A 26,452-nucleotide genomic window follows, 5' to 3' on the forward strand; every position below is an offset into this window, starting at 1 on the left:
GATTACAGGCATGCACCACCACACCCAGCTAATTTTTTTTTTTTTAGAGATGGGATTTCACCATGTTGGCCAGCCTTCACCATGTTGGCCAGGCTAGTCTCCAATTCCTGACCTCAGATGATCTGCCCACCTCGGCCTCCCAAAATGCTGGGATTGTGGGTGTGAGCCACCGCACACAGCTTGTACATGTAATTAAATTAAGGATCTCAAGATAAGATCAGCTTGTATTATCTGAGTGGGCTGTAAATCCAATGACAAGGGTCCTTGTAAGAGACACAGGAAGTAGGAGAAGGCCATGTGGAGACAGAGGCGAAGATGAGGTTATGCAGCCCCAAGCTAAGGACTGTTTAGAGCCAACAGAAGCTGGAAGAGGCAGGGAAGGATTAGAGCCTTCAGAGGGAGCATGGCGTGGCTGACACCTTGACTTTGGCCTTCTGGTCTCTAGAACACTGAGATAATAATTCTGTTGTTTCAAGCCACAAAGTTTGGGATCATTTGTGACGGCAGCCAAAGGAAATTAATAATACAAAAGTTCACTTTATTAATACCCATTTATATTTGTTTGTGATGTGCACAACACTCCAGTGGAAATTTTAAAAAGTGTTTGGAGTATAGACTTTCCCAAGCCTGGCTAACTTTTTCTTCCTTCTCTGGGAACGGATGTTTTGCATGGTGTACAGAAGTGTGGAGAGTGACCCCAATGTCCTTGTCGACGTGTGTCTGCAAATCTTACCTGTTACAGTGTGGGCCACTCTGAGAGCCCTGTGTCCCCGCCAGAAGCATCTGTTCCTTATGCAGCCTGAGTGTCCTCTGCTAGGGTGGCCAGTTCCCCTCCTCCTGCCCTGCCTTTTTGCAGGTTCACAGGTGCAAGACTGGCTGTTTTCTGTTAATATTAACTATACTTGAATTTTCAAGGATTTTTTTTTTAAGAAAAAAATGTATAATGCCAATACCAAAACAAACAAACAAACAAACAAACAAAAAAAAAACACAGGAAACAAAAATTAACCTTATTAAACTAAACCTGCCCTGATAGGAGGGTTCCTCTCACAAACCTGACTGCAGAGCAAAATGGAACTGTTCCAATTTCTCCCTTTGCAAACAGGTGTGCATCAACTTCTCATTTTAACAACTTTCTTTCTTTCTCTTTCTTTTTCTTTCTTTCTTTCTCTCTCTCTCTTTCTTTCTTTTTTTCTTTCTTTTTTTTTTTTTTTCCCAGACAGTCTTGCTCTGTCACCCAGGCTGGAGTGTAGTGGTGCGATCTCAGCTCACTGCAACCTCCATCTCCTGGGTTCAAGCGATTCTCCTGTCTCAGCCTCCTGAGTAGCTGGGACTACAGGTGCATACCATCACACCCAGCTAATTTTTTGTATTTTTAGTAGAGAGGGGGTTTCACATGTTGGCCAGGCTGGTCTTGAACTCCTGGCCTCAAGTGATCCACCCGCCTTAGCCTCCCAAAGTGCTGGGATTACAGGCATGAGCCACCGCGCCCAGCCTTTAACAACTTTCTTAATAAGTGGTGTGGGAAAACACCCAGAGCTAAACAAAACCAACATGGGGAAGTGACAAGCATTTGAGAATTCTTACATTTCTCGTAGCTGTATTCCCCCAGAATCTGGTTTCCAGCTTTTTTTTTTTTTTAGTCTGGAGACAGGTTGGAGTGCAGTGGTGCGATCAGTGCTTACTGCAACCTTGCCTTCGTGGGCTCAAGCAATCTGTCTGCCTCAGCCTCCCAAGTAGATGGGTCCACAGGCATGTGCCATCAGCTTGGCTAATTTTTCTATTTTTTGGTGAAGATGAGGTCTTGTTATGTTGTCCAGGCTAGTCTCAAACTCCTGGGCTCAAGCAATCCTCCCGCTTCTGCCTCCCAAAGTGCAGAGATGATAGGCGGAAGCCATTCCAGCATCTCGTATGATGTGGTCGTTGAAATCAACCCTTTCAGGAACATTTAACAATAGCTAAAACAGTGAGTGGGCACTGGGTGTGTGCTCCAGTTCAGGCTCTTACTTATTTCGTTAGATTCTCTCAAAACCCCTGGAGATGGGGGATTTCCTTGAGGTGGGGGTTTTCCACGCTTTCCAGATGAGGGCTGTACGCTCACTGACTAGAGGCACCATGTCTAAGTGTCTGAGGCTTAATTCCTATTCTCTAGAAGAGCAGCTGACTATGTGTATGTCAGTGGGAGAGGGGAGAGCCCAGAAAACCATTGCAGTTTATCACAGCCACCCCCACCCCCTCCATCACTGCAGAAACCGAGCCTCCACTATCTTGGAGTTTCCTTGAAGAGTTCCCAGTCTTGGTGAAATATGGGATGGACGGCCAGGCACAGTGGCTCACGCCTGTGATCCCAGCACTTTGGGAGGCCAAGGTGGGTGGATCACTTTAGGTCAGGAGTCCGAGACCAGCCTGACCAACATGGTGAAACCCCATCTCTACTAAAAATACAAAAATTAGCCAGGCGTGGTGGCGCATGCCTGTAATCCCAGCTACTCGGGAGACTGATGTAGGAGAATCTCTTGAACCCAGGAGGTGGAGCTTGCAGTGAGCTGAGATTGCGCCACTGCATTCCATCCTGGGCAACAGAGTGAGACTCTGTCTCAATAATAATAATAAGAATAAGAAGAAGAAGAAGAAGAAGAAGAAGAAGAAATATGAGATGGAATTTCCATTGGATGTTAAAGATCCTTCCAAAACAGATATTTTCTACAGAAAATGTTACATTTGGTCTGACATCTTGCAAAAATGAACTCAAATGGTCAGAAATATTTGCTGCTCTAGGTTTTCAGAAGCAGAACGGGCATCCTTTCTTAGAATACATCCTGGGCCCCTCAGGGTGTTCACGGTGGGAATAAAGTATATAAAATGAGAAGTCAAAACAGGGAAGAGGTACTAGGGAGGAAGCTGGGCAGAGGAAAGGAACCCTTGGGAGGCCCAAACTTTAATGCTCTGGTTCATAAAATGCAAAAAAAAAAAAAAAAAAAAAAAATCCATTCTCATCCCTCCTGTCCTGTTACTGTCAAGATGCTAGCTCCTTGGATAATTCAAGATACACCAAGCTTCCTCCCCGAATAGCCCCAAGTTTAAGGGCAGGAAATGGCCTTGGACTGGGTGTCTTTGCCGAGAGAACAGCAGCACTTTGATCCAAGATGTCCGAAAGACAAAGCAGAAGTTCATGAGAAACAGAGGCCCCAGCATCACTTGGGGTGGTGGGGAGGGACCTGTGCAGCTTGCGTCATGGACACCTCGTTAGCGCATAGGAGCGCATCAGTTTTACAGAAACGGGGCTCCATCTAGCCCAAAGGGAGAACACCCAGGCTGTGATCAAAGGATTGAGGGTAGGACATCAAAGGTTAGGGATTTTCCGGAGTGGAAAATATGGGAAGGGATTCGGTCAAAACCAGTCACACGTAGGGAAGAAACATTAGGCCTTACAGAGAATGTGGGCGAGATTTGGTAAGATGTCAAAACTTACCACACCCAAGTGGGCATATTTAGGGGAAAACCAGAAGTCATAGTTCATTGGAAACAGACAGATACAGTCAACAAATCTTCATTTATCTGGGGAGTGCAAATATCACGTTATTCCTTATTGTGTGTCAGAAATACGCAAGCCCACACTGTGTTGAGTACCTGCGTGGGAGTGGGAGATGTTCAGGCCTGCACACAACTTATCTGTGCCTCAGCTCTTCTTGTGGAAAAATGCTATAGAAACAGCACAAGATCTGGACCATCCAACTCACCAACCCACCCCAGCTGGAATTCAGTGGGCAGTCCCCTGACCCTGTTATTCCTCTGAATATGAGAAAGGCAGAGACAATAGAATAGGAGGGCGATGGTTTCAATCCACAGGGCTCTTTGGATGAGAAAACATGGGGGTGTTGTTAGGTAGCCCTGGTCTGCTTGAGATTTCATTTCTGGCTCGGTGCAGTGGCACACGCCTGTAATCCTGGCACTTTGGGAGGCAGAGGCGGGTGGATCACTTGAGGTCAGGAGTTCCAGAGTAGCCTGGCCAACATGGTGAAACCCCGTCTCTGCCAAAAATACAAAAATTAGCTATGTGTGGTGGTGCACGCCTGTAATCCCAGCTACTTGGGAGGCTGAGACAGGAGAATCACTTGAACCCGCGAGGCAGAGGCTGCAGTGAGCTGAGATTGTGCCACTGTGACAGGCGTGGGCCACAGCACAGAGCCTGGTAACCACCATTCTATTGTCTGTTTCTATGTATTTGAGTTTTTTTCAGGTTCCACATATAAATGAGATCATGCAGTATTTGTCCTTCTGTGTCTGGCTTAGTTCACTTAGCATAAAGTCCTCCAGATTCATCCAAATGGCAGGGTCTCCTCCTTTGAAGGCTGTATAGTATTCTGTTGTATTGTATACCAAGTATCTTTATCTATTCATCACTGATGGACACTTACGGTGTTTCTGGGTCTTGGCTATGGTGAATAATGCCACAATGAACCTAGTCCAAAACGGGAAGTCCTCAAATATCCATCAATGTTAAATCATTAAGTAAATAGTGGTATTTATTCACAATTTATTTCATAGATGAAATGCTACACAATGGTAAAAATGAACAAAGTTTAGCCATACACAATAAGGCGGATGACTCACAACCATAATGGTAAATCAGAGCAGCTGGGCTGGGCACAGTGGCTCACACCAGTAATCTTTGGGAGGCTGAGGTGGGAGGATTGCTTGAGCCCAGTTCGAGACCAGCCTGGGCAACATAGTGAGACCCTGTCTTTTAAAAAAATACAAAAATTAGGCAGGTGTAAAAGCACACCAGATACTTGAGAGGCTTAGGTCAGAGGATTGCTTGAGTGCAGGAGTTCAAGGCTGCAGTGAGCTGTGATTGTGCCACTGCACTCCGGCCTGAGCAACAGGGCAAAACCCTGTTTCAAAAAACAAAAAAGGAAGAAGAAGAAGCCTAAACAAAAGAATTCTAAGTGTATTGCTCTATTTGTATGATGTTCAGAAACTGGCAAAACTAGAGCTTTTGGGAATATGCACTCAAGTAGTAAAACTCTAAAGAAAAGCAAAAGGGCCAGGCACAGTGGCTGATGCCTGTAATCTCAGCACGTTGGAAGGCCAAGGCAGGTGGATCCCTTGAGGCCAGGAGTTCGAGACCAGCCTGGCCAACATGGTGAAACCCCCGTCTCTACTAAAAATACAACAATTAGCCGGGCGTGGTGGCGTGCACTGTAATCTCAGCTACTCAGGAGGCTGAGGCAGGAGAATCGCTTGAACCTGGGAGACGGAGGTTGCAGTGAGCCGAGATTGTGCCACTGCACTCCGACCTGGGTGATAGAGCTAGTCTCTGCCCACCCACCCCCCAAAAAAAGCAAAGGAAGGGGAGAGGGCTGTGCTTGTCTTCAAGGGGAAGAGTGTTTGGTGGGAAGACACTTGTGTCTAAGGGTGCTGACCACATGCTTTTTCTTGATCTCAGTGGCGGTTGCAAGGTGTATACTTTATAATTACATATTAAGCTGTGCATTGATATTTTAGTCCCTTTTCTGTGTGTATCACCTGTCATAAAAAGGTTTTAAAAAACATGAAGCAACAAAGAAAAAATTGCTGATGGACACTTATGTGTCTTCACACAAGATATGAAAGAACTTTACAAGAAAAACTTAAAAAAAGAAATAGAGATGGGATCTCACCATCTTGCCCAGGCTGGTCTCGAACTCCTGGGCTCAAGCAGTCCTCTAACCTCAGCCTCCCAAAGTCCTAGGATTACAGGTGTCAACCACCATGACCAGCACCCCCCACCAAAAAAAAAAAAAAAAACCCTTTACTTTAAAAATTGCCTAAATTAGGCTGGGCACGGTGGCTCACACCTGTAATCCCAGCACTTTGGGAGGCTAAAGCAGGCAGATCACGAGGTCAGGAGATCGATACCATCCTACCTAACACGGTGAAACCCCGTCTCTACTAAAAATACAAAAAATTAGCCAGGCATGGTGGCGGGAGCCTGTAGTCCCAGCTACTCAGGAGGCTGAGGCAGGAAAATGGTGTGAACCCGAGAGGCGGAGCTTGCAGTGAGCCGAGATTGCGCCACTGCACTCCAGCCTGGGCGACAGAGTGAGACTCCATCTCAAAAAAAAAAAAAAAAAAAAAAACTTTAATGTTTACACAACAGTGTGAATGTACTAAGTACTACTGAACTGCACATTTAAGAATGGTTACGATGGTAAATTTTGTCACGTGTGTATTTTACCACAGGTTTTTTTTGCGTGTTTTTGCTTTGTTTTGCTTTGTTTTGTTTTTTGAGGCAGTGTCTCACTGTCACCCAGGCTGGAGTGCAGTGGCCTGATCATAGCTCACTGCAGCCTCTACCTCCCGGGCTCAGTTACTCCTCCCACTTCAGCCTCTGGAGCAGCTGGGACTGCAGGTGTGTGCAACTATACCCAGCTAATTGTTTGTATTTTTTTTTTAAATGGGGTCTTGCTATGTTTTCCAGGCTGGTCTTGAACTGGCCTCAAGCCATCCTCCCACCTCAGCTTTCCAAAGTGCTGGGATTACAGGTGTGAGCCAACACACCTGGCCCCACAATTTTAAAAAATACCTGAACACATAGAGTGACATTAAAACATACCTAAATACTTGGAGAGTGACGCCACGTAGTCACTTTGGAAAACCCGGTATTGTAAAGATATCAATTGTTGGTTATAGCATAACAATCAAATTCTCACTGTCGATTTTCCTGGCTTTGGAGCTTGACTAGCTGACTCTGTGTAAGAAGAACAACACAAGAACACTTACTTTATCCAATATCAAGAGGTACTATAGAGCTAAGTAATTGAAACAAAGTCTTTTTTTTTTTTAAAGACAGTCTTGCTCTGTCACCCAGGCTGGAGTGCAGTGGTGGGAACACAGCTCACTGCAGCCTCAAGCCCTGGCCTCAAGCAATCCTCCCACCTCAGCCTCCCAAGTAGCTGGGACCACAGGCATTCGCCACCATGCCGTGCTAATTTTTTTTAATTTTGTAGAGATGGACTTTCTCCATGTTGCCCAGGCTGTTCTTGAACTCCTGGCCTCAAGTGATCCTCCTACCTTGGCCTCCCAAAGTGCTGGGTTTACAGGCGTGAGCCACCACACCTGGCTATAAGCAACACTTTATAGGGTTAGGGCTAGACGGTAGATCCACAGAATCAACCTGGGCACTCAGAGACAGACCCACACACAAGGAAGGGGTGGCTGGACTATTGGTGGGCCCCTGGCTTACCCAGGAGCATTCATGACAGCTCCGTTCCTCATAGCACGAAACTAGAAACAACCCAGTGTCCACAGGCAGGCAAAATGGATAAATGAACTGTGATGTGTTTCCACAATGGAATATCATGCACCTGTGATATGGTTAGGCTTTGTGACCCCACCCAAATCTCCTATTGAATTGTAATTCCCAGGTGCTTAGGGAGAGACCTGGTGGGAAAAGATTAGATTATGGGGGCAGTTTCCTCTATGCTGTTCCCGTGATAGTGAGTGAATTCTCCCGAGACCTGATGGTATTAAAAATGGTAGTTTTTTCTGTGCTAACATGCACTGTCTCTCACCTGCCACCATGTAAGACGTGCCTCCTTCCACTTCCACTTCCGCCATGACTGTAAGTTTCCTGAGGTCTCCCCAGCCATGGGGAACTGTGAGTCAATTAAACCTCTTTTTTTTTTTTTTTTAAATAAATTACCCAGTCTGTGGTATGTCTTTATAACAGTGTGAAAATGGACTAATACAACCAGCAAAAATTGATGAAGTATAGTTAACCTGCAGCCATGTGGATGAATCTTAGGAATAATGTGAGTGAGAAAACTAAGTCACAGAAGATGACACGTTATGATTTTATTTTTAGAAGCTCAGCTAGGTGCAGTGACTCATGCCTGTAATCCCAGCACTTTGAGAGGTCATGGTTGGCAGATCACCTAAGGTCAAGAGTTTGAGACCAGCCTAATCAACATGGAGAAACCCCGTCTCTACTAAAAGTACAACATTAGCCGGGCGTGGTGGTGCATGCCTTTAATCCCAGCTACTCAGGAGGCTGAGGCAGGAGAATCACTTGAACCCGGGAGGCGGAGGTTTCAGTGAGCCAAGATCACACCATTGTACTCCAGCCTGGGCAACAAGAGTGAAACTCTGTCTTAAATAAATAAATAAATAAATGCTCAAAAGCAAGGAAAACTAAAAATCATATTGTTTAAGGCTGGGCGCAGTGACTCACGCCTGTAATCCCAGTACTTTGGGAGGCCGAGAGGGGCAGATCATGAGGTCAGGAGATCGAGACCATCCTGGCTAACACGGTGAAACCCCGTCTCTACTAAAAATACAAAAAATTAGCCGGGCGTGATGGCGGGCGCCTGTGGTCCCAGCTACTTGGAAGGCTGAGGCAGAAGAATGGCGTGAACCCGGGAGGCGGAGCTTGCAGTGAGCCGAGATCTCGCCACTGCACTCCAGCCTGGGTGACAGAGCGAGACTGCGTCTCAAAAAAAAAAAAAAAACTAAACTAAAAATCGTATTGTTTAGAGATGCATACCAATATGATAATAACTATTAAAAATGTAAGGGACTGGGCTGGGCATGGTGGCTCACGCCTGTAATCTCAGCACTTTGGGAGGCTGAGGCAGGAGGATCACTTGAGCCCAGGAGTTTAAGATGAGCCTGGGCAATAAGGCAAAACCCCATCTCTATAAAAAAAAAGGAAAAAAAAGTAGCCAGGTGTGGTAATGCATGCCTGTAATCCTAGCACTTTGGGAGACTAAGGTAGGAGAATCCCTTGAGCCCAGGAGTTCAAGAGCAGCCTCAGCAACGTGGCAAAACCCCACCTCTGCAAAAAATTTTAAAAATTAGCCACATGTGGTAGTGTGTGCCTGTAATCTCATCACTTGGGGAAGCTGAAGCAGGAGAATCACTTGAGCCCAGGAGTTGAAGACCAGCCTGGGCAATATAGGGAGACCTCATCTCTACCAAAAATTTAAAAATTGGCCAAGTGTGGTGGTATACACCTGTAGTCCCAGCTACTCAGGAGGCTGAGGCAGGAGGATTGCTTGAGTCCAGGAGTTGGAGGCTACAATGAGTATGATGGCAGCCTGGGAGAGTGAAACCCTGTCTCTAATAAATAAATAATAAAATTAAATAAAAAAATTAAAATGTAAGGGAATGATAACTATCAAACAAAGGGCAACAGAGACTTTTGAAAGGAAGACAAAAGTGGAATGGGGAGCGGCCCAAGGCAGTCACAGGGTACTCCCTGGTGACGTGCTGGTTCTTAAACTGAGTTGGTAGATGGAGTTAGGGGGTCGTTTTATTGTTATACACCCTATATCTTATAACATTTTATTGTTATACATTATAACCCACATCTACGGGTATATGTCAATTCTCATATAATAAAACTGGCACGGTGACTCATGCCTGTAATCCCACCACTTTTGGAGGCCGAGGTGGGAGGATCACTTGAGGTCAGGAGTTTGGGACCAGCCTGGCCAACATGGTGAAACCCCGTTTCTACTAAAAAAATTAGCCGGGCATGGTGATGCATGCCTGTAATTCCAGCTACTTGGGAGACTGAAGCCAGAGAATTGCTTGAACCCGGGCAGTAGAGGTTGCAGTGAGCTGAGATCGTGCCATTGCACTCCAGCCGGGCAACAGAGCGAGACTCCATCCGCCCCCCACCCCCAAAAAAAAGAAAAGAAAAGAAAAAAAAAGAAACTGGAAAAGTAAGAGAAAAGTTCCCAGACCTCAGCCTTGGGGAATGCCAGCTTTTACGGACCAGGGAGAGGGGCAGGAGTTGTGCACGAAACGAGATGGAGCTGCATGAGGTGGGAGAAGAGGAAACTGTGACATCACAGTGGCCAAGGGAGCCTTCCAAGAGGAAGAAGCATCTCCCAGGGTCAGGGCTTCTAAGAGCAGTTGGGGAAGACGAGGACTAGAATTTGGATTTGGCCACCTGGGGGTGTTTTCTGAACTTGGAGGAGCATTCTTGGGGAGTTGGAGTTGGGGGATGCCCCTACGATGCTTGCAGCGGCTGAGGACTCCAGACCTGCAGAGTCTGTCCTGAGACAGGTCAGACCTCGGCGGTGGGATGGGAAAGGGGGCCTCTCTGTCTAGGGACTTGCACTCCGATGTAGTCGGAGGTGCTACACTGTGGCTGGCCACAGACCAACACGAGCAATGGACCACGAGAGGCCTGGGGTAGGTAGCCTTTCCTTCCTGTGCAGCCAAGAACAGAAGGATGAGAGGGATTCCTTCTGCCTTCTCCTTGGTATGAGCACCCCCACCTCCATCCCCACTCTGTCCTTTCTCCCAGGAGCAGCTGGCCGGAGAGTAACACGACTCCAGCCGGACATGGTCATGACTGTTCCAGCCTGCAAGGTCATGACTCTCTGGCCCAGCTACGACTCCTAGGGGAAAGGAAGTGCCTGGTCTACCGCCCTTTCCCTGCAAGTCTGAACCCTGTGTGGACAGAAGGAGGAGGACCCCATAAGGTAGGGGTACTGGGGTACTCGGGTGCCTGGGAAGATCCAAGCCTGGCCTATAGGGTCAAGGTCTTTTCCAAAACAGGGGAAACCCTTTCTGGTTCCCGAAGGTCCTCCCTTCCCTATTCCCTGAACAGGTGGGTGCCAAGAAGCCCCTGTCTTGAGGACAGAGAGACTGCAGTCTGGCCTCCCCAGACCCAGGCAGCCTCTAACATCACAGCCGCAGCGCAGAAACTGGCCTGGCTTCCTCCCAGGCCCAGAAGGCCCCAGCTGGCCACCTCCCTTTGTTTGTCTTGGGAGGGGCGACTGCTAAGCAAACAGGGAAGGGGAATCCCGATTCGGCCTCTCTGTCTGTCCGGCCAGCGGTTACCCAGGCCCGGGCCTCTGGTGCCCACTGAGGCCTGGCTCCTTCCTGGCCCTTTGCGTGGAAGGGACACAGGGCAGGAGTGGGTACAGAGAACACCCAGGGCTTTCCGAAAAAAATAGCCCAGGCCTCCCACAGATGAGATAGGAGCTATGTGGTTCAGTAAACCTCAGCTCCAGCTACAGGCAAATGGGATTAACTGAGCACTTACTGTGTTGGGGCCTTGGCCTAGTGCCGTGCATGTCAGAGCCCTCCAGATACTGCCTGGCCACCCTACGGGGTCCTATCAGGATCTCAAGTTTCCAAAAGAGGAAACAGGCTTGGGGTCATAAGGGAATGAGGTTAGCAGGGGTGGTAATCCCACCCAGATCTCTCTGACTCCCAGATCATGCTTTTTTTTTTTTTTTTTTTTTTTTTCCTGAGACACGGTCTCGCTCTGTTGCCCAGGCTAGAGTGCAATGGCACAATCATAGCTCACTGCAGCCTCAAATTCCGGGATTCTCATGTGATCCTACTGCCTCGGCCTCCCGAGTAGCCAGGGCTATAGGGACATGCCACCATGCTTAGCTAATTTTTAACTTTTTGTAGAGATAGGGTCTTACTATGCTGCCCAGACTGGTCTCAAACTCCTGGCTTCAAGTGATCCTTCTGCCTCAGCCTCCCAGAGAGCTGGGATTACAGGCATGAGCCACCGCGCCTGGCCCCCAAATGTGCTCTTAATCATAGCTCATTTCTCTTAGTGGAACCACGGGGGAAGGTGGTAAGGGGGCTTAAGCAGGAGCTCTACCCCTCACCTCTCTTTTCTCTTTCCCAGAGACCACACCGCTGTTCCAGACCCTCTCCATGGATGAGGTCCTGCCCCTGATGCCTTGGGAGACCCTGTTGGCACAGGGCAGTCCCCAGGGCTCGCCTGACCTCCCAGCTGGGCAGCGGAAGCAGCAGCCACAGGGTGATAGGGCCCAGGGCCTGGCCTCTGAGTCCTGGAAGCTCCTGAAGGTGCCCATCATTCACATAACGCCATCCAGTGATGGGGAGTCCCCTGCCTGCACCCCGACCCCCCGACGCCGGGAGCAGCTGAGGATGCCAGACCCGCAGAGTCTGTCCCAGGACAGGTCAGACCTGGGCAGTGGGACAGGAAAGAGGGTCTCTCTGTCTAGGGAGGGTTCTCTCTGTCAAGGATGGGTTCCTTGTGGCTGCGGGTCAAAGCGCAAACTTAGCCCCACAGAGGGCTGACTCAAAGCCACGAAATAGATGCACAAACAAAAGGTAAAAACTGAGGGTGTGCATTGGGACAACCAGCTATGAGTGAGCTCAGCTGAGTTCTGTCTACTAAGAGTGGAGGGGAAGCTGGGCACGGTGGCTCACGCCTGTAATCCCAGCACTTTGGGAGGATGAAGCTGGTGGATCACCTGAGGTCGACAGTTCAAGACCAGCCTGGCCAACATGGTAAAACCCCATCTCGACTAAAAATACAAAATTAGCCAGCGATGGTGGTGGATGCCTGTAATCCAAGCCATTCAGGAGGCTGGGGCAGGCGGTTCGCTTGAACCTGGTAGGCGGAGGTTGCACTGAGCCGAGATTGCGCCACTGCTCCAGCCTGCATGACAGAGCAAGACTCTGTCTCAAGAAGAAAAAAAAAAAGAGTGGATGGGTGGAGAGGGACCCCACCCAGTGTTTTTCAAACTGTAGGTCAAGACCCATTTAAGGGCCATAAAACTAATATAGTGAATTGTAATCAGCCCTTGTTTTTTGTTTTTTGTTTTTTTCTTTTTGAGACAGCATCTCTCTCTGTCACCCAGGCTGAAGTGCAGTGGCACGATCTTGGCTCACTGCAACTTCCACTGCTCCCCCCTCCACCCAGTAGCTGGGACCACAAATGTGCACCACCACACCCGTCTATTTTTTTGTATTTTTAGTAGAGACAAGGTCTGACCATGTTGCCCAGGCTGGTCTTGAACTCCTGAGCTCAGGTGATGCACCCTCCTCGGCCTCCTAAGGTGCTGGGATTGTGAAATGCAGCACCCGGCCACAATCAGCACTTCTTTATCCAAATCAAAATAAAATAGAATTGCAAATAACACCATGCGTGAGGCCTAATGATGGTAAGTGTGGTTTCTTACAACTTCTGTGGCATTATGTGTATTTCTAAGTGCGTGCTGGAAGCCCATGTGAAAGGTATTTCCTGCTGTAGATCACAGGCCAAAAAAAAAAGAAGAAGAAGAAAAACAAAGAAAAAAGAAAGTTTAAACAACACTTCTGCAAAGAAACACTCTCTCTGGTACAAGGAGACAGGAAATGGGAGGTTCAGGGCCATAGGGGGAAGAGGAAAGAACTCTACCGACCCTGAATAGAACAAGTAGCCACTGTGGTTTCTTCTAACAAGGTACACTTGATAAGAGTTAAAGTTTATGAAGCAGAGCTTTGTGCATGGATGTGGAGAAATCACAGAAACAATGATGATGGGGGACAGCAAGTTGCAAATGAAACAGAGGGAGCCTAATTGTGTATCTTTTAAAAAAGATACTGGATAATAGGTGATAGTGTTGGTGGATGCCTCCTGATGTAGAAAAAGGACAGAAAAGTACACAGGGTCCAGGCGTGCTGGCTCATGCCTGTAATCCCAGCACTTTGGGAGGCCGAGGCAGGCAGATCACCTGAGGTCAGGAGTTCAAGACCAGCCTGACCAACACAGTGAAACCCCATCTCTACTAAAAATACAAAAATTAGCCAGGCATGGTAGCACATGCCTGTAATCCCAGCTATTCAGGAAGCTGGGGCAAGAGAATTGCTTGAACCGAGGAGGTGGAGGCTGCAGTGAGCCAAGATCGAGCCACTGCACCACTCCAGCCTGAGCCGACAGAGCAAGACCTTGTCTCAAAAAAAAAAAAAAAAAAGCACAGGAAGGAAACACACCAACTGCACAGCAGGCAGAAGGCTCCTTAGGGGGCACGGGAAGGGAAAGGAGGGATGGGGAGCCAGGCCTTTGGTTTTAAGTGCAATCATTTCTTTCTTTTAAAAAAAGGACCTGAAGCAAAATGGCAAAATGTCCACATCTATTCTATATAGGTACAGGGGACATAGAGGACCGTTATATTTTTTTCCTTTTTTTTTTTTTGAGATGGAGTCTTGCTCTGTTGTCCAGGCTGCAGCGCAGTGGTGTGATCCTGGCTCACTGCAACTTCCACCTCCTGGGTTCAAGCAATTCTCCTGCCTCAGCCTCCTGGGTAGCTGGGATTACAGGTGCAAGCCACTACACCTGGCTAATTTTTTTTTGTATTTTTGGTAGAGATGGGGTTTCACTCTGTTGGCCAGGCTGGTCTCAAACTCCTGATAGGTGATCCACCCTCCTTGGCCTCCCAAAGTGCTGGGATTACAGGCGTGAGCCAACGCGCCCAACCTGAAATAAATATTATTTAATTAAAAAAGTAAAAGCATTACACTAGAAGAAACAGACCGAAGAGAAATCTAAAGAGATCAGTTGGACAGAGGAAGGTGGTGGGAGGAGGGCGTCTCTTACATTGGCCGGTGGCAGGCAGCAAATGTCAGAGGGCGGATGGGGATTTTAGAGGTGGGGGGTAGCACGAGAGGTAGGGCACGGCAAGAGGGGGGTGCTGTCCGTGCAGAGGGAATAGCCAGTGCAAAGGTCTTGGGGTAGGAGGCAGGAAGGTGCCTGGTGAGTTAGAAGAACAGCGGGAAGGCTGGATGGAGGGTGTGAGCCAGAGGGAGATGAGGAGCTGAAGTCGGAGAGCTGACAGGGGCCTTGGGTGCCAAGGTGAGGACTTTGCTTTTACCTGGAGTGAGGTACAGCTGGGGCAGGGCTCTGAGCCAGGAGAGTAGTTAACTGACTCAGGTGGTCCCAGGCTCTCTCTGGCTGCAGGTGAGAACAGACAGTAGGGGCAGAGATGGGAGTAGGGAGATCAGGCAGGAGACTGCTGGGATATCCAGGCAGGAGAGGATGGAGGCTGGGCCAGGGCGTGGGCAGCGGAGGAAGAAGAGTTTAGAATCTGGAGCGATTTGATTTTATACGTGGAGCCCACAGAGTTTGTGATAGATTGGATGTGGAAAAGAGGAAGGAAAAGAGAGGGTCAGAAAAGACTCTGAAGTTCTGGGCCTGCCATTCATCAAAATGGAGAAGTCAGGTGGGCTTCTTTTGCAGGAGGAGGGGAATGGTTGATGGAGAGGGATGGGAAGGGAGTTTTTTCAAAAGAGGCGGGGACAGCGTACCCTGGAGAGCGCTGGGAAGCCGCAGCCCCGGAGCTGTGAGGTGGGACTCGCATTTCTGTGGGGTTGGGCCAGGAGTCCAGGACACCACCTGACTCTGACCTCTTGCAGACGTGGGGGACGCAGGTTATGGCGTCAGAGCAGGATCGAATCCAACTCTGCCGCTTCCCTACCGGGTGACCCCAACAAGTCACTTCCCATCTTAGAGGCCGGGCTTCTCCTTCCGTAAAAGGACTGGTTTTGCTCGTTCCTGCGCTGTCCCCGGGAAAAGCCCTTACCACTGAGTTAGTGGGACTCCCAGCACTGGGGTGATGAGCGCAAGTTCTCAGCACAGATAAGAGCCAGGGAGGCTGGATTCTGACTTGGTACTTGGCCTGGCTGACCAAGACTGGGAAGTCCCTAGAAACGGAGGCACGGGACCTCCTGGGACCAGGAACCCGGGCTCAGAGCCTGGGAGAGGGAAGGAGGAGGCGGCCAACCGGCCCCACCCCTTCCCGCCAGCTTCGGGCCTCTCCCCCATACACACACCTCGGTTTCCCAGCATCTCCAGTCCTCCCCCACCTTCGCTCCGGCTCTCGGGTTCCTCCCTGGGAGGTCTAGGAGCTTCTGGCCAGGGGCATAGTAGTTGCTAGGGACCCTTTTCTAGGTACTAGGGGAGGGGGCTCCCCAACCTGCGGTCTGGCAGCTGCCTCCACGATGTTTGGTTTTAATAAAGTCTCTTTGTTTCTTCCTCTGTCTCTCTGCCCCTCTGTTTTCCCTTCTCTGTCCAGTCCCTCTCTCCCCGGCTTCTCCCTCCTTCTAGGCCTCTGCGGCCCCTCCCCGCCTTCCCTCCCGGGCGGGGGGCGGCGCCGTGACGCGGCGGGGCGGGGGAAGGAAGGGGGTGTCGCTGACGCCGCGGCGGCCTCCGGCGGCTCCGGCCTTTTGTGCGGGCGGCTGGGTTGGGTGGGGGCGGCGGCCGCGGAAGGCCAGGCCGGTGCCCTGCGGGGACGCCCAGCGCAGTCCAGCCCCGCGCAGCCCAGCCCTGCCCTGCCCTGCCCTGCGCCCGGGGCGCGCCCGCCGCGCCGCATCCATGTTCGAGTAAGGACCGGGCGACTAAAGCTCAGGGACCGGGCTCGCGGGGGAGGCCACCGGAGGGAGGCGGCGCCGCGGGCTTGGGGAGGGGGCGGCGCGGCCGCTGCAGAGGTGGGGGGCCTCTGCATGTGGCCCTGGCCGGGGCGATCGGGGTGGGGGCGGAGCAGGGGGCCCCCGGGCGAGGGGTGCAGCTGGGGGGTGGGGCGCGGACGCAGGGCAGGGCCCGAGGTCTGGGTCGCCACTGCCGGCCCGCGACGCACTGGGTTGCGGGGTTTGGCTGGGGGCCCGCGAGCTCATCTGGCGGGGAGGGCCCTCAGGCCTGGCACCCCCCTACCTGGTAAGCCAGGGGTGAGCGCGAGGCCGAATTGGGGCTCCGGCCTGGGATGGAGACAGGATCGGGACCAGCCCAGACCCACAGGCCGCGGAGCCCTGGGCGCGCCGAGAGTAGCCAGCCCCTCCTGGCTGGGCCCCCTCCCACCGTCCTTGGCTGTTGCGGGTCTCGGGGCTGCCGGGGGTGGGGGCTTCCTGCGTCTCTCCAGGACCGCGTGCTTGAGATCTTGGAGGGCGGGGGGGTCCTGTGTGCTCGGAATTGACTTCTTACTCCCTTTCCGGTCCAGGTGGGCGCATGTGCTTCCGACTGTGAATTGTCTTGCAAGTGTGTGTACGTGTGTCTGGGGCTGCTAGCCTGCAGCAGCTTTGGGCCTCTGATAGGGTTCCTGCGTGTAACTTAACCATTAATTCTGACCGCGGCTCTGTGTGTTACTGTAAGTTATCTATGTGTGTCTGGGGCTCCAAGTCTGTGGCTGTGAGCAGCTGGTTGTGTGCGTGTTGTGTGTTTCATTCCATCTGTAGCTCCCTGTGCCAATATAAATTACCCCTGTGTGTCTAAGTGTGACGTTGGAGTGTGTGTACGTGTGTCTGGAGTTACTGTGTGTAGCAGCTCTGATCCTTCTTGGGCTGTGTGTGTTTTACCATTAATTCTATCTGTGGCTCCAAGTGTCGCTGTAAGTTACCAGTGTGCGTCCCATTGTGACTTAGTGGTGTGTGTACAAGTGTGCCTGGGGCTCTGGGTTCTACCATGACCCTCTGTGCCTGCATATGCATGTAATTTAGCTCTGAAACGCTCTTCTTTTTTTTTTTTTTTTGAAATAGAGTCTGGCTCTGTCACCCAGGCTGGAGTGCAGTGGCAAGATCTCAGCCCACTGCAACCTCCTCCTCCTAGGTTCAAGCAATTCTCCTGCCTCAGCCTCCCAAGTAGCTGGGATTACAGGAGTGCGCCACCACGCCTGGCTAAGTTTTGTATTTTTAGTAGAGATGGGGTTTCACCATGTTGACCAGGCTGATCTCGAACTCCTGACCTCAGGTGATCCACCCGCCTCGGCCTCCCAAAGTGCTGAGATTACAGGCTTAAGCCACCGCGCCTGGCTTGAAACTCTCATTTAGCTCTGTGTGCCAATGTAAGTTACATTTGTGACATTGTTGTGTGTCTGGGGCTCTGTGAGTGTGGCTGTAATTTAATCTGATTCCATCTTTGTGTGAACATTCCCTTGTGTATTCCTTTGTGACAGTATTGAGTGGTGCCTAGGCCTCTCTGTGTACAGCTGAGACCCTCTGTGGTTTTGTGTGTGTGTGAACAGTGTGAGACCCCTTGTGGTTCTCTGTGGGCTTGGAACCCTCCCTTCTAAGACCCTGGGAGTACCCAGGGCACTTTGGAGGCAATAATGATAACTGATGTTGTCCACCTGTTACAGTTAGTATAGCATGTGCCACGCATTATTCCACTACCTGGCCACTGTGTCCTCAAGATCCACACCCCGCTCGGCTGCGTTATTCCCAAGTCCTGCTTGACTGTGTGAGCATCAGGGCTCTCCACCAGCAACAGCCACTGACACCTCCACCCCTTGCCACTTTATTTTTTCTTTTCCTTTTTCTCTTTTTTTTAGATGCAGCCTCGCTCTGTCGCCCAGGGTGGAGTGCAGTGGCACGATCTTGTCTCACTGCAACCTCCGCCTCCTGGGTTCAAGCGATTCTTCTGCCTCAGCCTCCCGAGTAGCTGGGATTACAGGTGCGTGCCACCACACCTGGCTAATTTTTGTATTTTTAGTAGAGATGGGGTTTCACCATGTTGGCCAGGCTGGTCTCAAACTCCTGACCTCAGGTGATCCACCCGCCTCAGCCTTCCAAAGTGCTGGGATTTCAGGCGTCAGCCACTGCGACCAGCCCCTTGCCACTTTAGAAGTAGCCTTTGCTCTGTCTTCCCTGCCAGACAGTGAGCCCAGTGCGGGCACAGGAACAACTCGGTGGGGATGTGTTGGCCGGCCGTGGGACCTGATTTACCTGGGATTATGTGTGTGTCCCCTGGGGTCTTTCGGGACCAGTCTTTCACTGTATGGCTGTCTTTGGCTCTTTTCTGAGACTTCCTCGTGGCTATGTGTGTGAATATAATTTATCCGGGACTTTCTGTGGGTCGCTGTATGTTTCTGTGACCCTCTGCAGCTCTGTGTCTATGTGCACACATGCATGTGTCTGGATAACTTTTCTGGGAAATTGCCATGTGACTGTAGCAGACTAGCAATGCTGCAGGGGTGTGTGTGTGTGTGTGTGTGTAATTACTCTCTGGCTCTCTGTAGCATACCTGTGATGCTGTTGCTCTGTGCGTGTGTGTGCGCGCGTATGTGTGCGCGAGCATATGAGAGAGAGAGAGGAAAGACTCCTTGCAATTGTAGGGAAATGCAGTTTACCCCTGACACCTACTGTGTGACAATCATTGAGTTTCCCTTTTATGCACACCTGTGGATGCATCCACCCTTTTCTGACTAGAGGCAGCTCTGGGTCCATGGGGGCCTGGGAAGTTGGAGGTCAGGTGTCTGCGGAAGCAAAACAACATCCCTTCCAAGTCTCCTCACCCCTATAACAGTCCCCCAGGCTCCTCCCTTCACTCTGCCTTCAGCTAGCTGGTTGGGCAGCCGCAGGGCCCGCCCTTGAGTACTTCCTCTTTGCCCAGCCCTGGAGCAAAAACTGGGGGCGTGGTCCCTGCCCTGCCTGTGTGCCTTGAACCTCTCTTCAGGATTCCTGCCCCCAGGCCCTGCCCCTAGATCTGTGGCTGTGGGAAAGTAGGGCAGGTCTGTGTTTCAGGCTAGAGGGCTGAGAAAAGCAGGCAGGGGAGGATGTGGTCCCTGCTGCTTAGGAGTCCCTCCCTGCTCACCAGTGCCGTCTGGGTGAAGCCAAACTCCTGACTAGGGTCACCAGGCCTGTGCACCTCCACTACTCCTCCAGCCCCACTGGCCACCTCACTCATGCTCAGACATGCCAGGCTCAGTCCTGTCCCTGAGCTTGATGTTCTCCACCTGGAACAGTCTTCTCCCAGCCTTTGCCACATCTGTTCTTTGTCCTCAGGTGAACAAGTGGGCTTTGTTCAGGCAGGCTTTTGCTGACTCTTACTAAAGAAATTGGTTGGGCACAGTGGCTCATGCCTGTAATCCCAGCACTTTGGGAGGCCAAGATGGGAGGATCACTTGAGGTCAGGAGTTTGAGACCAGCCTGGGCAACATAGCAAGACCCCATCTCTACAAAAAAAAACTATAAAAATCAGCTAGACATGGTGATGTGAGACTGTAGTCCCAGCTACCAAGGAAGCTAAGGCTGGAGGATCGCTTGAGCCCGAGAGTTCGGGCCTGGAGTGACCTGGGAGGCTGAGGATTGAGAATTGCTACAGCCCAGGAGTTCGGAGCTGCAGTTAACCATGATTTCGCCACTGTATCACAGCCTTGGTGACAGAGTGTGACCGTGTCTCTAAAAAAACTTTAAAAAGCATCTCTGCCACCCTAGTTGTCCCATCCCTTATCTCTGTGGTCCTCAAACTTGAATGTGCATTGGAATCTCTGGCCCCACCCCAGTTCTGATTCAGAAGGTTGGGAGTGGGTCCTGGACTCTGCCTTTTGAACACTTTCCAAGTCCTGTCTGCTGCTCTCTGGGGCCCATACTGAGCAGCATTGCTTTATGGCGTTCACCAGTGTCTGAGGTCGCCATCCCTGCTCACTTGTTTTCTTACTGACGGTCTATGTTTCCCTGTTTCAGCATCAGGTCCCTTCAGGCAGGGGCTTGTATGGGCTTTGCTCACTTCCTTGTGGCGGGTGCAGGGTATTTAGAGGTGAAAGGCTGGAGTTGAGGGTCAGTCATGGAGGCTCCTAACATCAGGCGTAGTGCTTGTGAGGTCCCTGTCAGGGTCAGCAGAGCATCATGGACAGTGGTTCACTGGGCTGGCAGCCGGGCTGTACACTCCATTTTAGTCCGCCAGTCCCTGCGGGAGGGAAAGCAGCGTAGTTAAACCAGGTGCCCTCCAGGTACTGGGCTTTGTGGATCTCACCTCACCTCCAACCCTAGGAGGTGGGCACTAATTCCCATCATACCCAAGAGGAAACTGAGGCACAGGAGGGTTCAGACACTGGCTCAGGATCACATGGAAAGGACGCGGCTGCACTTGACTGGAAGCTCCTTGGACTGTGGGGCCCACACTCCAGGCTGCTGCCCTGGGGACCTGCAGGGTCCAAGGAGTCGTGCACCTGCTGGAACCCAAGTTCTATGAGGGGCAGGGGAGGAGGGCCAATCACCCAGGCCATCCCCAACAGTATGTGCTCACGGAGCACCTCCTGTGCGCCAGGCCCTGCTCTAGGTGATGGGGACACTCATATCGTGGGTGGGGGGTGGGGGTGGGGAGAGAAGGATAAGAACTAGGGGGAAATACTGAAGGTCCCGGGAGGCAGCAGGGAGACGTGCTTCGCAGAAAGAGAGCAGGGAGGGGGATTGGGAGGGCGGGGTAGGGGGTGTTAAATAGGGAGATAGGGAAGGTGTCCACTGAGCAGAGACCTGAGGGAGGTGGGGGAGTCCTGTGGATGTGGATGTCTGGGAGGAACGGCATTTTGAGCAGAGGCACCGACCAAGGCAGGAGCTGGGAGAGGGAGCGCAGGGCTGATGAGGGCAGAGAGGGACTAGCCAGGAGGGCCCTGATAGACTCAGGTGATCCCAGGCTCCCTCCCACTACAGGTGTGGGCAGGGATGGGAACAAGGAGACCAGGGAGGAGGCTGCTGGGATGGCCCAGGGGAAAAGCAGTGGCCTGGGCCACTGGCTGTTTAATTATTTTATTCATGTATTTTATTCCACAAATTTATTTTACAAGTGTTACATGAATGCCTACCCTGCATCCTGTCCCTTGTGCTGGGGACAGAGCAGTGACCCACAGACCTGTGAGGGACTTGGACCTGTCATCAGACAGTGATGGCCCAGAGTAGTCCAGGATGGGAGCTGCCCAGAGGACTGTGGGGTCACGCATGAGCCAAAGTCCTGAAGGACAAATAAGGATTTGCTAGGTAAAGAACTATGATCTGGACAGACAGAATGGCATATGTTAAGGCTTGGAGGTAAGAGAGACAACTTTGAGTTGCCCCAGGTGGTGGAGGGAATCCCACCTGCACCCCAGAATACATCAAGGCCCCCAATCCTGCCTTGAAATAAACCAAGCCCATGGCCAGGTGCAGTGGTTCACACCTGTAATCTCCTAGCACTTTGGGAGGCTGAGGCAGGTGGATTACCTGAGCTCAGGAGTTTGAGACCAGCCTGGGCAACATGGTGGAACCCTGTCTCTACTAAAATACAAAAAATTAGCTGGGCATGGTGGTGGGTGCCTGTAATCCCAGCTACTCGGGAGGCTGAGGCAGGAGAATCACTTGCACCTGGGAGGGCAGGTTGCATTGAGCTGAGATAGTGCCACTGCACTCCAGCCTGGGCGACAGCATGACTCTTTGTCTCCAAAAAAGAAATAAAAAAGAAATAAACCAGGCCTGTATCCTATGGCAAGTGGTTTGCTGCTTTGAGCTAGTTTCCTCCTCTGTAAAGCAGGGATGGTTAATCGTATCAAAGGCACCGGCTTGAGAAATAATACAGTTAATCATACGGAGAGCTTGACATAGTTCCTGATAAGGAGTCAACAAAGAACGTCCTTTTAAAGTTCCCGACGCCATCCCCACAGTCCTTATTACAGTTCGTGTTTGCACAGTCAAGTTGGGAGTGTCCTGTTTGTTCAGTGTCTGCCTCCCCACCAGAAGGCTCATTCCCCAAGGGCAGGGGCCGTGTCCTGCGGGCTCTACTGATGCCAGCTCCAGCCAGCGTGCAGATTATTCATTTAGCCTCTGGTGGTTATTGAGCATTCCCTATGTGCCTAGAGTTTTGGGCTCTAGGGACCCGGTGGTAACCAAGACCTGAAGGTGACAGTCTGGGTAGACAGTAAACAAACAGTAAACAAGCAGGACACTCCAGATAGCCTGGGGTGTGGCGACAGAGGTGCCTGCCTTAGGCTGGATGACGGGGAAGGAGAGCATTTGAGCTGAAGGGGACAGAGCTGGTGATGCCGGGGCCATGGAAGGACATTCAGGCGGAGGGACTACAAGTGTGGAGGCCTTGGCATGGGAATGAGGTTGGAGAGCTTAGGGACAAAAGCAGGCTGGGATGGCCAGGGTGGAGGGAGGACATGAGGTCAGCGAGGTTCCAGGGCCAAATCGCCACAGCAAGGTGAGGTCTTTGCTTCTACCTGAAGTGAGGTGCACCCACGGCAGGGCTCAGACCTGACTCAGACGGTCACAGGCCCCCTCTGGTTGTAGGACACCAGTGAAGAGGCTGCTGGGGTGTCCAGGCTGGAGGTGATGGAGGCTGGAGCAGGGAGAAATGGGTATAATAAAAATAATGGATGCTGGGTGTGGTGGCCCATGCCTATAATCCCAGAATTTTGGGAGGCCAAGGTGGGCGGATCACCTGAGGTCAGGAAGGAGTTCAAGACCAACCTGGCCAACATGGTGAAACCCCATCTCTATAAAAAAATGCAAAAATTAGCAGGGCGTGATGGCGGGTGCCTATAATCCCAGCTACTGGGGGGGCTAGGGCGGAAGAATCGCTTGAACCTGGGAGGTGGAGGTTGCAGTGAGTCGAGATCATGCCATTGCACTGCAGCCTGGGCGACAGAGTGAGACCCCATCTCAAAAAAATAAAAATAATAGAAATAGAGCTGGGTGCAGTGGCTCACACCTGTAATACCAGCACTTTGGTAGTGTCCAAGGTGGGAGGATCACTTGAGGTCAGGAGTTTGAGAACAGCCTGGGCAACATAGCTAGACCCCATCTGTACAAAAATTTTTTTAAAATAAAAAAGCTGATAACAGTGGTGTGCACCTATAGTCCCAGCTACCCGGGAGGCTGAGGCAGGAGGATCACTTAAGCCTGGGAGCTCGAGGCTGCAGTGAGCCGTGATTGTGCCACTGCACTCCAGCCTGGGTGACAGAGTGAGACCCTAACTCTAAAAATAAAAATAAATAATGGAAATAGATTTTGAAATGAGAGATGAAGAAAATAAAGAAATTAAGAAAGATGCTTAGCGTTTTAGCTCCAACAACTGAGTGAAAAGTCGCTGTTCAATAAATATTTGTTGTATGAATTAGTAAGTTAATTTAAAAAATAGCAGGTATAGGCCAGGCGTGATGGCTCACACCTGTAATCCCAGCATTTTGGGAGGCTGAGGTAGGCAGATCACTTGAGGTCAGGGGTTCGAGACCAGCCTGGCCAACATAGTGAACCCCCGTCTCTACAAAAAATACAAAAATTAGCGAGGCATGGTAGTGGGATCCTGTAATCCCAGCTACTCAGGAGGTTGAGGCAGGAGAATCTCTTGAACCCAGGAGGCGAAAGTTATAGTGAGCTGAGATCACACCACTGCACTCCAGCCTGGGCGACAGAGCGAGAGATTCCATCTTAAAATAAAATAAAATAAAATAAAACATAGCAGGTGTCGTTGAGAGCTCGCTATGTGCCATGCTCTGTTAAAATTACTTTACATGGGCTGGGCTTGGTGGCTCATGCCTGTAATCCCAGCATTTTGGGAGGCTGAGGCCAGAGGATCGCTTGAGGCCAGGATTTTGAGACCAGCTTGGGCAACTTAGGAAGACCCCGTCTCAAAAAAATTAAAAGTAGGCTGGGCACGGTGGCTCCCACCTGTAATCCCAGCACTTGGGAGGCCAAGGTGGGCAGATCATGAGGTCAAGAGTTCGAGACCAGCCCGGCCAACATGGTGAAACCCCATCTACTAAAAATATAAAAGTTATCCATGTGTGGTGGCAGGAACCTGTAGTCCCAGCTACTTGGGAGGCTGAGGAAGGAGAATCAGTCGAACCCAGGAGGCAGAGTTTGCAGTGAGCCGAGATCATGCCACTGACTCCAGCCTGGGCAACAAAGCAAGACTGTCGCAAAAAATAAATAAATAAAATAAAGTAAGATAAAGGAAGTGCTTTACATGTCCTGCTTTGTTTAAGCCCCAAAACAACCAGATGAGGACATGTATTTATTATCCCCGGATTACTGATGAAGTAACCGTAGCACAGAGACGTTAAGGAGCATGTTCTGAGTCTCACTGCTGGGAAGAGGAACAGGATGGCTGGGTGGATGGGTGTGTATTCAGGGATCAATGGGTGGGCCTCTGAAAATAGGCCTATCCCTGAATCCCAGCCTGTTTTTTTCCAGTTAACACTTCTCTTCCTCTTCCTGCCCCCAGCACCACACCCCACTCTGGCCGGAGCACGCCAAGCAGCTCCCCATCGCTCCGGAAACGGCTGCAGCTCCTGCCCCCAAGCCGGCCCCCACCTGAGCCAGAACCAGGCACCATGGTGGAGAAGGGATCAGATAGCTCCTCAGAGAAGGGTGGGGTGCCTGGGACCCCCAGCACCCAGAGCCTAGGCAGCCGGAACTTCATCCGCAACAGCAAGGTTGGTGCAAGCCCAGGTGGGGTGGGGAGAGGGCTGGGGGGGTGCTGGCCGGTGATCTAGGGGCTCATCCTGACTCCTCTCCTTTTCTTTGCAGAAGATGCAGAGCTGGTACAGTGTAAGTGTCTGGGCAAGGGGCTTGCTGGAGGGCTGGGAGGACAGGGTGCTGAGCCAGGAGCCCCAGGCTGCAACAATCAAGGAGTGCATGCTGAGATGGAGTGGGTGCAGACCTAGGGTCACCTTCTGTGCTATTATTTATGTGCTGTGTGACCTTGGGTGAGTTACTTAACCTCTCTGGGCCTCTCTCTGTCCTTGAGAAACAGCCCCACCTTACAAGGCTGAAGGGAACATTGAATGAGTCAGTGATGCTGGTGGGTGCTTGGTACAGGGCCGGGCTTACATAAGAAATCTGTAAATGGCAGCTGTCATTGTGGCTACTGGTGTGTTGTGTGCATTGGAATCTGTCAGGGACTTAAGAGACTGAGGGGGTTCCAGGAGCTTTGTGGGGCAGAATTGGGAGTGTGAACTCCATCCAGATTCTCACCTCCCAAACTTCCTCAGATGCTGAGCCCCACTTACAAGCAGCGTAATGAGGACTTCCGGAAACTGTTCAGCAAACTTCCCGAAGCAGAACGCCTCATTGTGGGTGAGTCCCGGACCCCCAGTCCCAGCTCCTAGCCCAGCCCCGCGACTCCCCACCAGCCTGCGGGCGCCGGCTGAGCCTCGTGACTTGGGTGTCCTTTGGTCTCTTCCCGGCCACTCTCAGATTACTCCTGCGCCCTGCAGCGTGAGATCCTGCTCCAGGGCCGCCTCTACCTCTCTGAGAACTGGATCTGCTTCTACAGCAACATCTTCCGCTGGGAGACCACAGTGAGCCCACAGCGGAGCGGTGTGCAGGGGCAGGGGCCCCCATGGCCAGGCCCCACCCCACTCCTATTGACCCTCCTGCTGTCCTCAGATCTCCATCCAGCTGAAGGAAGTGACATGTCTGAAGAAGGAAAAGACGGCCAAGCTGATCCCCAACGCCATCCAGATCTGCACGGAGAGCGAGAAGGTGACGGAGGACCCGGTGACGGGACCACGCGGTCCCCCCTCTCAGCAGGCCGCCTCCCCCAACCATGCAAAGCCCCGTTTGTTCTGCACCCTGAGTTCTCTCCGAGCTGTCCCCTTCTTTCTGTTCTCCTGGCCCAGGCACCCATCACCCCTGACCTGATCCCCGCACCAGTCTCTCCTCTCTTTCCCTGCAACCTGTTACCTCACACAGCTGCTCAGGAACAGCAGAAATAGTAAAACTCTTCCATGTATGTGGCACCTCAGCCGCCCCTCCCTTTGTAAGTCTCCCCGATGCTGTGTCCTATCTCTGTCATTGTGGCCTCATGTCCGTTGGTTGCAAGATGGCTTTCTCACCAGTGGTCCAACAAGAAGGGGGACAGGTGTGGGGGACACTTCCCAGCAGACTTCTTTTTGTGTTTTGTTGGTTAAAAGTGGATCTGGCCAGGTGCAGTGGCTCATGCCTGTAATCCTAGCAT

The 26,452-nt window shown here is 51.3% G+C and overlaps 1 protein-coding gene across 2 annotated transcripts in view; it reads left to right on the forward strand.

Moving 5' to 3' along the window:
• Positions 1 to 11,661: 11,661 nt before the first annotated feature.
• GRAMD1A (GRAM domain containing 1A) overlaps positions 11,662 to 26,452 on the forward strand; it is a 30,422-nt gene continuing 15,631 nt past the window's right edge. The window contains exons 1-6 of one of the 2 annotated variants that reach the window (XM_054538862.1): positions 11,662 to 11,945; positions 24,716 to 24,926; positions 25,021 to 25,041; positions 25,485 to 25,569; positions 25,690 to 25,793; positions 25,882 to 25,977. In XM_054538862.1, coding sequence (XP_054394837.1) covers positions 11,677 to 11,945; positions 24,716 to 24,926; positions 25,021 to 25,041; positions 25,485 to 25,569; positions 25,690 to 25,793; positions 25,882 to 25,977 — 786 coding nt within the window. In that variant the 5' untranslated portion in view covers positions 11,662 to 11,676. Of the gene's footprint in view, positions 11,946 to 15,949; positions 16,132 to 24,715; positions 24,927 to 25,020; positions 25,042 to 25,484; positions 25,570 to 25,689; positions 25,794 to 25,881; positions 25,978 to 26,452 lie in introns of those variants that run through there. The other variant, XM_024237425.3, reaches the window with a different exon arrangement.

Source organism: Pongo abelii, chromosome 20 (assembly GCF_028885655.2).
Source record: "Pongo abelii isolate AG06213 chromosome 20, NHGRI_mPonAbe1-v2.0_pri, whole genome shotgun sequence".
Classification (NCBI taxonomy): Eukaryota; Metazoa; Chordata; class Mammalia; order Primates; family Hominidae; genus Pongo; species Pongo abelii.